The sequence below is a fragment of the Lactuca virosa genome, chromosome 5 (assembly GCF_052849685.1).
Source record: "Lactuca virosa cultivar CGN04683 chromosome 5, Lactuca_virosa_CGN04683_v6, whole genome shotgun sequence".
Lineage (NCBI taxonomy): Eukaryota > Viridiplantae > Streptophyta > Magnoliopsida > Asterales > Asteraceae > Lactuca > Lactuca virosa.
Window position 1 is genome coordinate 177,569,724 of NC_136430.1, and position 10,127 is coordinate 177,579,850.

At 31.6% G+C, this 10,127-nt stretch overlaps 1 protein-coding gene across 2 annotated transcripts; it reads right to left on the reverse strand.

The window, feature by feature from the left end:
* Positions 1 to 935: 935 nt before the first annotated feature.
* On the reverse strand, positions 936 to 9,873 carry OVA2 (tRNA synthetase class I (I, L, M and V) family protein). Of its 2 annotated transcripts, none has more exons than XM_079050954.1 (22): positions 9,588 to 9,873; positions 8,218 to 8,389; positions 7,261 to 7,415; positions 7,078 to 7,179; positions 6,752 to 6,821; positions 6,316 to 6,428; positions 6,163 to 6,231; positions 5,980 to 6,087; positions 5,701 to 5,845; positions 5,340 to 5,577; positions 4,929 to 5,215; positions 4,716 to 4,852; positions 4,002 to 4,149; positions 3,743 to 3,874; positions 3,223 to 3,399; positions 3,016 to 3,143; positions 2,733 to 2,897; positions 2,478 to 2,603; positions 2,323 to 2,396; positions 1,988 to 2,237; positions 1,723 to 1,902; positions 936 to 1,310 (listed from the first exon to the last, which is right to left on the reverse strand). In XM_079050954.1, exons 1-22 carry the CDS (start codon positions 9,609 to 9,611, stop codon positions 1,080 to 1,082), a joined length of 3,231 nt encoding a protein of 1,076 aa, XP_078907080.1. In that variant the 5' UTR covers positions 9,612 to 9,873; the 3' UTR covers positions 936 to 1,079. The 2 variants fall into 2 exon arrangements, with proteins under 2 accessions (XP_078907080.1, XP_078907081.1); XM_079050955.1 differs by having other exon boundaries at positions 3,223 to 3,351; positions 9,588 to 9,872.
* Between the last annotated feature and the right edge of the window lie 254 nt (positions 9,874 to 10,127).

The following is a 10,127-nucleotide window of genomic DNA, read 5'->3' on the forward strand; positions in this document are numbered from 1 at the left end:
GAAAATTGTGCAAGCACTTTCTTAAAGAGTTTAAAAGTGAATGTAACATGAACATGTAAAATTTATTGGATCCTTACGATATACATGAGAGAAAAATGGAATGAGCATTCCTTACATAGCTATTCTTTCTTCTTAGCTTGCTTATATTCCATTGGGGATTTTTTTTTTGTGGTGTGTGTGTGGGGAGGGGGAACACTCAAAACATCTTGTTTATTCCATACGGGTAAAGGCCCTATTTATAGGCTCTAAGAGAGCCGGTTACATAGACTATTGAGGGTTACACACTTTATATTACATCTTACAAACTTTACATCATATTCTAGATACCTAATGACACATGATATGTAATCTACTGATACATGACATGTGTTCTACCGATAACGTAATCATCCACTTTTATCGTTATAATCGTCAATTATATTATGTCGTTAATTTTTTTTTTTGTGGGGAGGGGGGGGGGGGGGATGAAATGATTTATAATTAAAAACTACTTATGTTCATATGATCTCAAATAATACTAACATTTTTAAAGTTTTTAAAACTTTAACTAAATTATTATTATTTTATTATCCAAAAAAGAACTAAAATATTTTTTATGAAATATTTTATTTTAAGATTTCACAGTATGTATTTTTTTAAATTTTTTTAACGGTTTGTTTGGATGATATATAACCTTTTTTTTATATCAATTTACTTTTATTAAGGGGCCGTTTTGGTTGTAGATACATTTTGAAAAGAATTGGAATCTCTTAAATGATAAGATTAAGAGTCAATAAACACACACAAACACAACAAACAGCAAAGAAAATAAATAACACAGATTTAACATGGTTGACTCGATCAGATTAATCAAAGTTACATCCACAAACAAACTACAAATAGATTTTAATAATAGTTTCCCTACATAAACTTCAAAAATAATTGAAGGAAATCAATTAAATCACCAAGATGAACAAGAGTTGTATTAATTGTCAAAATAAATAATTCAGTATAATATGAATTAAAATTTTATGCAATTATTCCTCAAATAATTAACTATGTATTCTAATCAAAGTATGTTGCTATTTCATGCATTTAACTTAACTGACAGCTGCAAGAGCAGGAAGTGGTTGATCAGCAACAACATCATGACAACGTTTGCAAAGTGTGGGATGATCAAGAAAAGAACCAACTTGTGGAGTAAAGTTCCAACATCTTTCACATTTTGACCCTTCTGCCCTTGATACACCAATCCATATTTTTTTATCTCCTTCAATTAAATATTCCCCTGAATATGGTATATTCTCACTCGGTGTAGACAGAATCTCCACCTACAAATTGATTTAAATTTTAAACGAGTGTGTAATTGATAGGAAATGAGTATTGTTGGACCCAAATATCATTTAAGCAAGAATTTTATAGGTTTTGTCTAGAAGGCCCAGTAAAGGGCAAAACAGGAAATTCACCTAGGTGGGCTAGGATTATAATAAATAGAGAGAAAGGTCACAGTAGAGGGATGTCTAGAAATTTGATAGTGTAATACGTTTTGTATTGGCTCTTAAGCTTTCTGCTTAGAGAGAGGGAGATTCCCTGGGCAATCTTTTAGATTGTGTTATCATTTAATCAATTAGTCTATTTCATCATCTTCTTTCTTTCATTCTGTTTGATCATATTTCATCAAACCCTAATTTCTGTTCTTCATTAGTAATGTTTTAAAATAGTAATTAAAAAAAATACAAATACCTGAGATGTTATAAATATGCGATGAAGTGAATCTGCATCAATTTTAGGTTCACACATGTTCCTTAATTTCTCAGAAAGAACATCATCGGATGAGTTGAGGTAAACTTTTGCCTCGAGACTCGAACCAATGAGTTTACCAGTGCGAGCTGTCTCAAGTGCTTTATTAACCTCGGTTCTCAACTAGTAAATAAAATTAATACAGATTAGATTCAATGTTAATTATATTATAAGAAAATAATAATAATAATAATAATAATAATAATACCTCAAGTATTTTCCCCCATAAATCAATTTGTTCTTGAGGAAATGAAATCCATTTTTCATTAACTTGAGGCCATTTTGACTCGAAGACAAATTTGGCTATTTCAGTGTTTTCAAGTGTATATTGAAAAGGGAGATTTTGCCACACGTCTTCAGCTAAATGAGGTAAGATTGGAGCAATTACTCTCACTATGGAGAGTAGATGAATTGCAAGAACTGTTTGACAGCTTCTTCTGGTAAAACTTGAAGCACCCCTGAAGTATAACCAACTTGTCAAATTCTACCCTTTTGTAGATTACTTGATTATAAGGGTGTTAATTGGAGGAAAAGTTTTATTACCCAACATAAAGGCGATCTTTGGCAACATCGAAATAGAAATTTGAGAGATCAACAATAGCAAATCTTTGAATTGTCTGTTGAAAATTGAACAAAAAGAATAATATTTTAAAGATTTTGATGAGTTTGATTTTAAGAATATATATATATTTTTTTACCTGGAATATTTTGAAGAACTGATAGCTTTCATAGCTTTCTTTAATGCTCTTCACAACATTCTCAAGCTGAAACAGAGCATGCTGATCGATCTCAGGAAGTTCTTCATATGAAATTGCATTTTCACCCTGCATAAAAAAATTTATTTCAATATGTAGAATGGGGGTATTTTGGTTTTTTCAAGTATATTTTGAATTCGATTCCATCAACAAACATATCAAGATCTTATAGGTGATTTGGAAAACATGAAAACATACTTTCCAATCATGAAGATTTCCCAAAAGAAACCTCAAAGTTCCTCTTAATTTCCTATAAATGTCAGACATTTGGCGAAGAACTTGAGGTCCAATTAGAACATCTCCTGTATAATCTACACTTGAGACCCAAAGCCTAAGAACATCTGCTCCATAAGAAGGTGATTCCTGTAAAGAAAACTGAAAACAGTTAATCTGCTACTATACTAAAAGATTATAGTTTTACTTTGTAATTTCAGAAATCTAGTTTTTTTTTTTTATAAATAGAATAGGAAGAATTTAAAACCTCTTGATTCTTGCCTCCTTCAATTATCAAACGTGGATCAACAACATTACCCAAGGATTTGCTCATTTTTAAACCTCTCTCATCAAGCACAAATCCATGGGTTATAACTCCAGAATATGGAGCTTTTCCTGTGATAATCAATTCAATAAGAAATAACCAGAATAATGAAGATAATAATAATAATAAAACATGTTAAATATAATATACCTTTTGTAGCAACACTGGTTAATAAAGAACTTTGGAACCAACCCCTATGTTGATCAGTGCCTTCTACATATAAATCTGCAGGCCAATGAAGGCCATCTCTGGTCTCCAAAACAGCAGCCCAAGAAGAGCCTGCACTTAGTTCATGTTTCGGAATTGTAAATGACTGAAATGCCCTTCCTGAATCCAACAAGATTATATACTGATATTGCATGTAAATATTTTATATGTTTTGTAAAAAGTAAAAACTCCACGTTTGCAGACAAAATTTTAGAGTAGTTTACAAAAATGGTCCTTGTGCTTTCTGAATTTTACCGTATTTAGTCCAAAAACTAAAATCTTTTTTTCACTTTTGGTCCTTATTTTAACTTTTCATATTCATTTTCATCCTTATTTCAAGGTTCCACAGACCAAAATCAATTTCTCTTAATAATTTGCAGTTTGGATCTAAACTCCAGAAACTATCAGAAAAAAAAAATTATATTTGAATAAAACTTCAACTTTTAACATACTAGTAATGTACCTGAATCAAACCAAACATCCATTGTATCAGTTCCCTTCACATAATCTGATGCTTTATCACGATATTTCTCAGGAAGCAATTCTTCTACTTTCATATACCACCATGCATCACTACCCTTTTGGGAAATAATTGCTACAAAAAAAATACAATCATCAGAAGTTAAATTCAATATACATAAGTAAACTCTTTTCCTCCTCTTTTCAGAAACATGCAACTATATAAATCTAGAAAGTAATCACAGTTTATATTACACCCTTACTTTTGATATGATCAATAGTCTCTTCATTTAGCAGAGGCTCCTTTGTTTCTACATGATAGAAGACTGGAATTGGGACACCCCATGTTCTCTGACGCGATATACACCAATCTGAACGACTTGAAGTCATTGTAGAAATTCTGTTTTCTGCCTGAATGACAGAAGTTATGATTTTTAAATGCAAGAAATAGCAATGTACTTTCATTTATTTGTTTATTATAGTCTAAAATAATTGACACCTTTTTCATTTTTGATATTTCAAGGTTCTAGGGACTAAAATCGATATGAAATGTTGAAATAAGGACTAATTTTGAAAAAGCGTTGGATTTTGGACTAAAAATGTACAAATCAGAAAAACTGGAACCATTATAGTAATTTAGTTTTAGTCTATATATTATCTTATGTACCAAACCTTTTTCAGTTTTGGTATTTCAAGATTCTAGGGACCAAAATTGATATGAAATGTTGAAATAAGGACTAATTTTGAAAAAGCGTTGGATTTTGGACTAAAAATGTAAAATTCAAAAAGAACTGGAACCGTTTTAGTAATTTAGTCTATATATTATATTATGGATCAAACCTTTTTTAATTTTGGTATTTCAAGGTTCTAGGGACTAAAATTGATATGAAACCTTGAAATAAGGACCAATTTTGAAAAAGCATTGGATTTTGGACTAAACATGTAAAAATCAGAAAGAACTGGAACCATTTTAGTACCTGAGATGGAGTCCATACTACTTGACTAATGGCATCCATAGCAGCCTCTCTGAATCCTTCAACAGATGCAAACCACTGTGCAGTTGCCCTAAAAATTGTAGGCTTTTTTGTCCTCCAATCATAAGGATACTTATGCTCTAATATCAAGAAAACAATGGCATTTAAGTAAATTTATATTAAACCATTTCAATGGTGTCTTTATAACTAACTTACTGTAAGGTTCCACCATGACAATTGATGAAAGTTGATCCAAGTGATCAATTACAGCAGCATTCCCATCTCCTAACACATCAAGCCCTTTAAAGATTCCAGCTTCTTCAGTGAATTTTCCTTCATCATCTACTGGGGATATTATTGGCAAATTGTATTTTAATCCTGTTATATAATCATCTTGTCCATGTCCAGGGGCAGTATGGACAAGTCCAGTTCCTGATTCTGTTGTGATGTAATCTCCTCCAATCACAACTGGACATTCTTGCCCATTTATTGGGTGTGCATATCTGTTCAAAATAAGTAATTTCAGAAAAAAAAAAAAAAAGTAAGTCTTTAATAAAAACATGAAACTGTAAGAATTGTTGGTTGGATGGAATCGGAATGAACGATTCCATTCCTTCCTAAGTATACCTGCAATTTTCAAGATCTGAACCCAAAACTGTTTTCTTAACAGCAAGTTTCACATTCCATTTGGATTCCAGTGTTGACACAAGGTCAAGTGCAACAATGAAAAATGGTATCTCAGAGCCTTTCAAAACACTACCAATTCTCTTCTTTCCATCTTCAGAAGATGAAGTAACATCAGGTGAAGGTGAAGGTGATTGAACTTCAACAATGGCATACTGGAGCTTGGAATTCACTGCAACAGCTGAAAAAAAGAAAAATTACAGATAAACAACTGATTGCAGAAAAGTTGTTTAAGAAAAGAAAGAAAAAGAAAAAAAAAACTCACATGATACATGATATATGAATTATGAAGGTGGACACATACCAGCATTTGCAGGAATTGTCCAAGGAGTTGTGGTCCAAATTGCAAGGGACAATTTGGGAAATTCATCAAGTAATCCATCTTTAGTTGGAGTAGTTAGTAATTTGAAAATTGCATACATGCTCTTTGAAACATGGACTTCAGGATACTGCAACAAACTTCCAAGGAAGTAAGACACTCTATCTATATATCCTATTTTTAGTGAACTTTTCATGATATGAATAAAATTATAATTTTGTTTTCTGTTATATATATATTTTAATTATAATCTTATCTGTTTACCTCTAATTCAGCCTCTGCAAGAGCAGTGCGTGATGAAGGACTCCAGTGCACTGGCTTTCTCCCTCTGTATATGTACCCTTTGAAAACCATTTGCCCAAACACTTCAATCTAGAAAAAACAAAACAATTAAATAATAATATAATAATAAAAATAACGATTATTATTATAATTTGGCATCAGTACCTGAGCAGCTTCATATTCTGGATCAAGAGTGAGATAAGGATGATCCCAATCTGCCCATACTCCAAATCTCTGTAGACATATATTATATATTATATATGTTTAATGTTATCTTTTTTCTTTATAATACTAATAAAGAATTATTAATAAACTGACCTTGAATGATGCCATTTGTGCCTTGACTGTTGCTTTAGCAAATTTAGCTGCTTTTGCTCTTAATTTTATTGGTGTCAATCCATTTCGGGCATCTTGATCCAATGACTGCAATACTAAGATAATTCAACAGAAAATTACTCTTAATTAATATAAGCTTTAAAAGATTATTCAATTTTTATTATTGAATTGCATTAATCTGATGGAACCGGAATTCGAGATTCCATTCCAGGGTTGCCAAATGGACGGAATTCCATTACCATTACGTTGGAATCCTTCAGATTCCATGGTTAATGGATTTCACTATTCATCCTCGTTCTTCTTTTTCAGTAAATGACCAAAATATCATATTAACATAAAGAAAAACTAAAGATACATAAATATAACTTAATTTAAAAGATTATTCAACAAAAGAAAGCAGCAATAAATTATGACTTGCCTTTCAACTCAATGGGTAGACCATGGCAATCCCATCCAGGAATGTAATGCACTTTACAGTTTTGAAGAAGCTGTCAAAAAAAAAATAATAATAAATAAATAATGAAAGTTTAGATACACTCATACACATTCATCATATATTCATATGCATAGCATTTGTACTCCAAAACACGTTTTCACTCATAAAATTTGACTACAATCATTTTCTAGGATACCCTTTTGCATTATCACTATAAAAGGATTTGGACATAGCACAAAAATCATTGAAGATAGAAAAAATTCCACTTCTATCCCTCAATAAGTGAACACAACCACATCAAATCATACCTTATATCGGTTAATAATATCCTTTATGATCTTGTTTAATGCATGTCCCATGTGTAAATCACCATTAGCATATGGAGGACCATCATGAAGAACAAAAGTTCCCTATTAAAAACAGGGAAAATTATCAGATAGAGTAGAATAAGAAAAATTTAAAGATGAACTTGAATAATTTCCAAAACTGACCCCATTATTCTTTTCAGAAACTTTCTTGAAAACCTGATTTTCATCCCATAATTTCTGAATTTCAGGTTCCCTTACTGAAGAATTTGCTCTCATACCAAAAGTTGTTTTAGGAAGATCAACAGTGTGCTTGTATTTTCCATCTCCTTGCTTTGTTCCTAAACAATGTAATACATAGATCATTAGTAAGGTAGTGTTTGGCATCAGGGAATCAGGGAAGGAAGGAATGGAATCGGTTATTCCATTGTAATGAGACTTTGTTTTGCCTGATGGAATGAAATAAGACCCCGATTCTTTCCATTTTGTTAACTTTCATTCCATCATGGAAAGGAATGAAAGATTACTTTATAATGAAACATTATTTTTTCAAATTTTCAATACTTTACTTATATTAAAGTTTTATTTTTTACCAAATAACAGTTTTTTTTGTTACAATTTATTTGGGTTTTACTGAACTTTTATCAAGTTTGTTTTTTAATTTTTTTGAGCAGAAGTTCATTAAATATAATTAGAGTAAAGTACAGGAACGATCCCTGTGGTTTTAAATCTTTACCCTTTTAGTCCCAAATTGAACTTTTTTCCAATTTTGATCCTTATTTCAAGGTTTCATGTCAATTTTGCTCCCTGAAACCTTGAAATAAGGACCAAAATCGATATGAAATCTTGAAATAATGACCAAAGTTGAAAAAGATTTCAATTTTGGATGACAAAAGGTAAAACTCAGAAACCACAGGGACGATTTTTGTAATTTACTCTTATAACTAAAAAAGAGTTGTTATTATACATTGTATTGACACATACAAAATCAAATGAAATTTTTTTCCATTCGTGTCATGATCACGGAATGTAATCACCGATTCCAGTATCTTTCTTACTCAATTACCATGTTCACTCCATTCCATTCCCATCCAGCCAAACAACCCTAAAAGCTCTTTAAAAAAATGTAATCAAGTATTATACCTTTAGATTCTTTCTTTGCAGCCATAACGGGCCCACGAGACCTTCTCTTTGACACAGTGCAATATGAAAAATGGAAGAGAGATGAGAGCTCAATGGAAGAATATATCCTGAAATCAATCCTTCTGAATGAAGATGATTTTGTAAACGATGAGCAACTTCTCAATGACAGAACCTGAACAGTTTTTGTAGCATAAGATTAGCTGAATTCAATAAAATAAACATGTAAACAAGAATCAATAAGAAACTGGACTTTAAGCATGTAAGATTCTTTATAAACTTCGGATTCCACTTATATTTCATAAAATATGGTAAGAAGAACCTTAAACATGTAAACAAGAAACCAAATATTGTAAAAATCTAAAATACCTAAAATAGATAAGATTCGAAATATGGTAAGGATTATAACACAATCGATCCTAAACTAAATTGACTAACTTACAGCCCAACACCTTGAGTTATTTGCACATTAAGATTGCAATTTGTAGTTTAAGGAACAAGTAAAATTATCAGAAAGCTCAAAAAATGCATTAGAATACTAAACACGGTGTCCACTTGTCAACTAGTGCTAGATATATTTGAACAGGAAGAACATTAGTGCAAACTTTGTGTCTTAAAACAGATTTAAACACTTCCTCCATGATCAATTTGTTATTTTTTTTCGTCAATTCTTCTATTTATGAAAGATTGTAATGCATTTTATAAACCTAAGCAAAGTAAGCTTCTTCTAATGAACTTTTCGAATTCAAAAGGTAACACTTTTGACATCCAAACTAAGGGTAGATAACCAGACTCCAAAAAATTCATCAAATCAATGGCATGTCTAGAAGGCGATTTACATTATGAAGTGTCACAATCTTAGTATCTTACTACAAAACCCGGCTGAGGTGACTAATTCACAGCCCACTGCAAGTACACATTAAATTAAACAGTTGGTGTGCAATCCAATTCTCATAAGCTAACAAAGCCATAGTGATCTAAACTCTATGAACGTTCAAGAAGTATCAATTTTAAAGGAGTATAATTCAGGGCCTCGACTAGTATGTCGAATTTCTATTCATAAGAACGTACAATCGCTACACTGTTAGAGCCCCAATTCTTTACACTAGCGATTCCATAAGACAATTGTCATCACGAAGATGTCAGAATATGCTTACAATACAACCCCTTGTTAAAATTCGAACATTTGAGTATCATTAACGTGGGCAATTTGCAGCACTTTTCAAGCAGAAATATAATCAAACAGCTGGCATGCAACTCATTTAAGAAAAGAAGACCCTTTAAGTCGTTTAAAGTTTCAAAATATCCCATCAATTTAGAAGTGAACTCTGAAGTTGTAAACACAGGCAAACACATATATGTATGATACTTACGGTGTGCGAAGTTTGCATCGCCATTGTAAATAGTTTTATTCGTATGGAGGTGGATTTGGAGTCTGCTAATGGTTTATCCTGTTTTGGTTAATTTCAAAAGCTTGCGAGCTTCCATTATCAAAGAAAGAAAGAAGGGCTTTTGTGTTTGGATAAGTGAAAAGGAAAGGAAGAGCTGGCCGTTTCTCTGCGCTTGGTACTGATATCTTCAAATACTACATCCCATAGATGCGCAAACAAGAGGTCATGTATTTGACGAAATTAACGAATCATACTTCTTGGTTTTCGATTTGCCGAAATATGTGTTTCATTTTTAACATTTTATGCACATAGTTCATGGTTTTCAATTTGCTTGACATTTTTATACAAAATGTATAGTTAGGTTTCATTTTATCTACAACATATTTGGGGGTGTTTGGAATTGCTTATTAACTTATAACTTATTAACTTATTAACTTATAAGTTAATAAGTAAGTGTAGGGTAACTTATGAAAAAAATGATTAGGTTCTCCGCCGGAATATGTTACTTTCATCCAAACACTT

Coding starts and splice junctions, on each gene's coding strand:
- OVA2 (XM_079050954.1), bottom strand. CDS start 9,611: ATGGCGATGCAAACTTCGCACACC. Junction 8,390..9,587: donor CGATGCAAACTTCGCACACC/GTAAGTATCATA, acceptor AAAACTGTTCAG/GTTCTGTCATTGAGAAGTTG. Junction 2,604..2,732: donor GAAATCTTCATGATTGGAAA/GTATGTTTTCAT, acceptor TTTTTTATGCAG/GGTGAAAATGCAATTTCATA.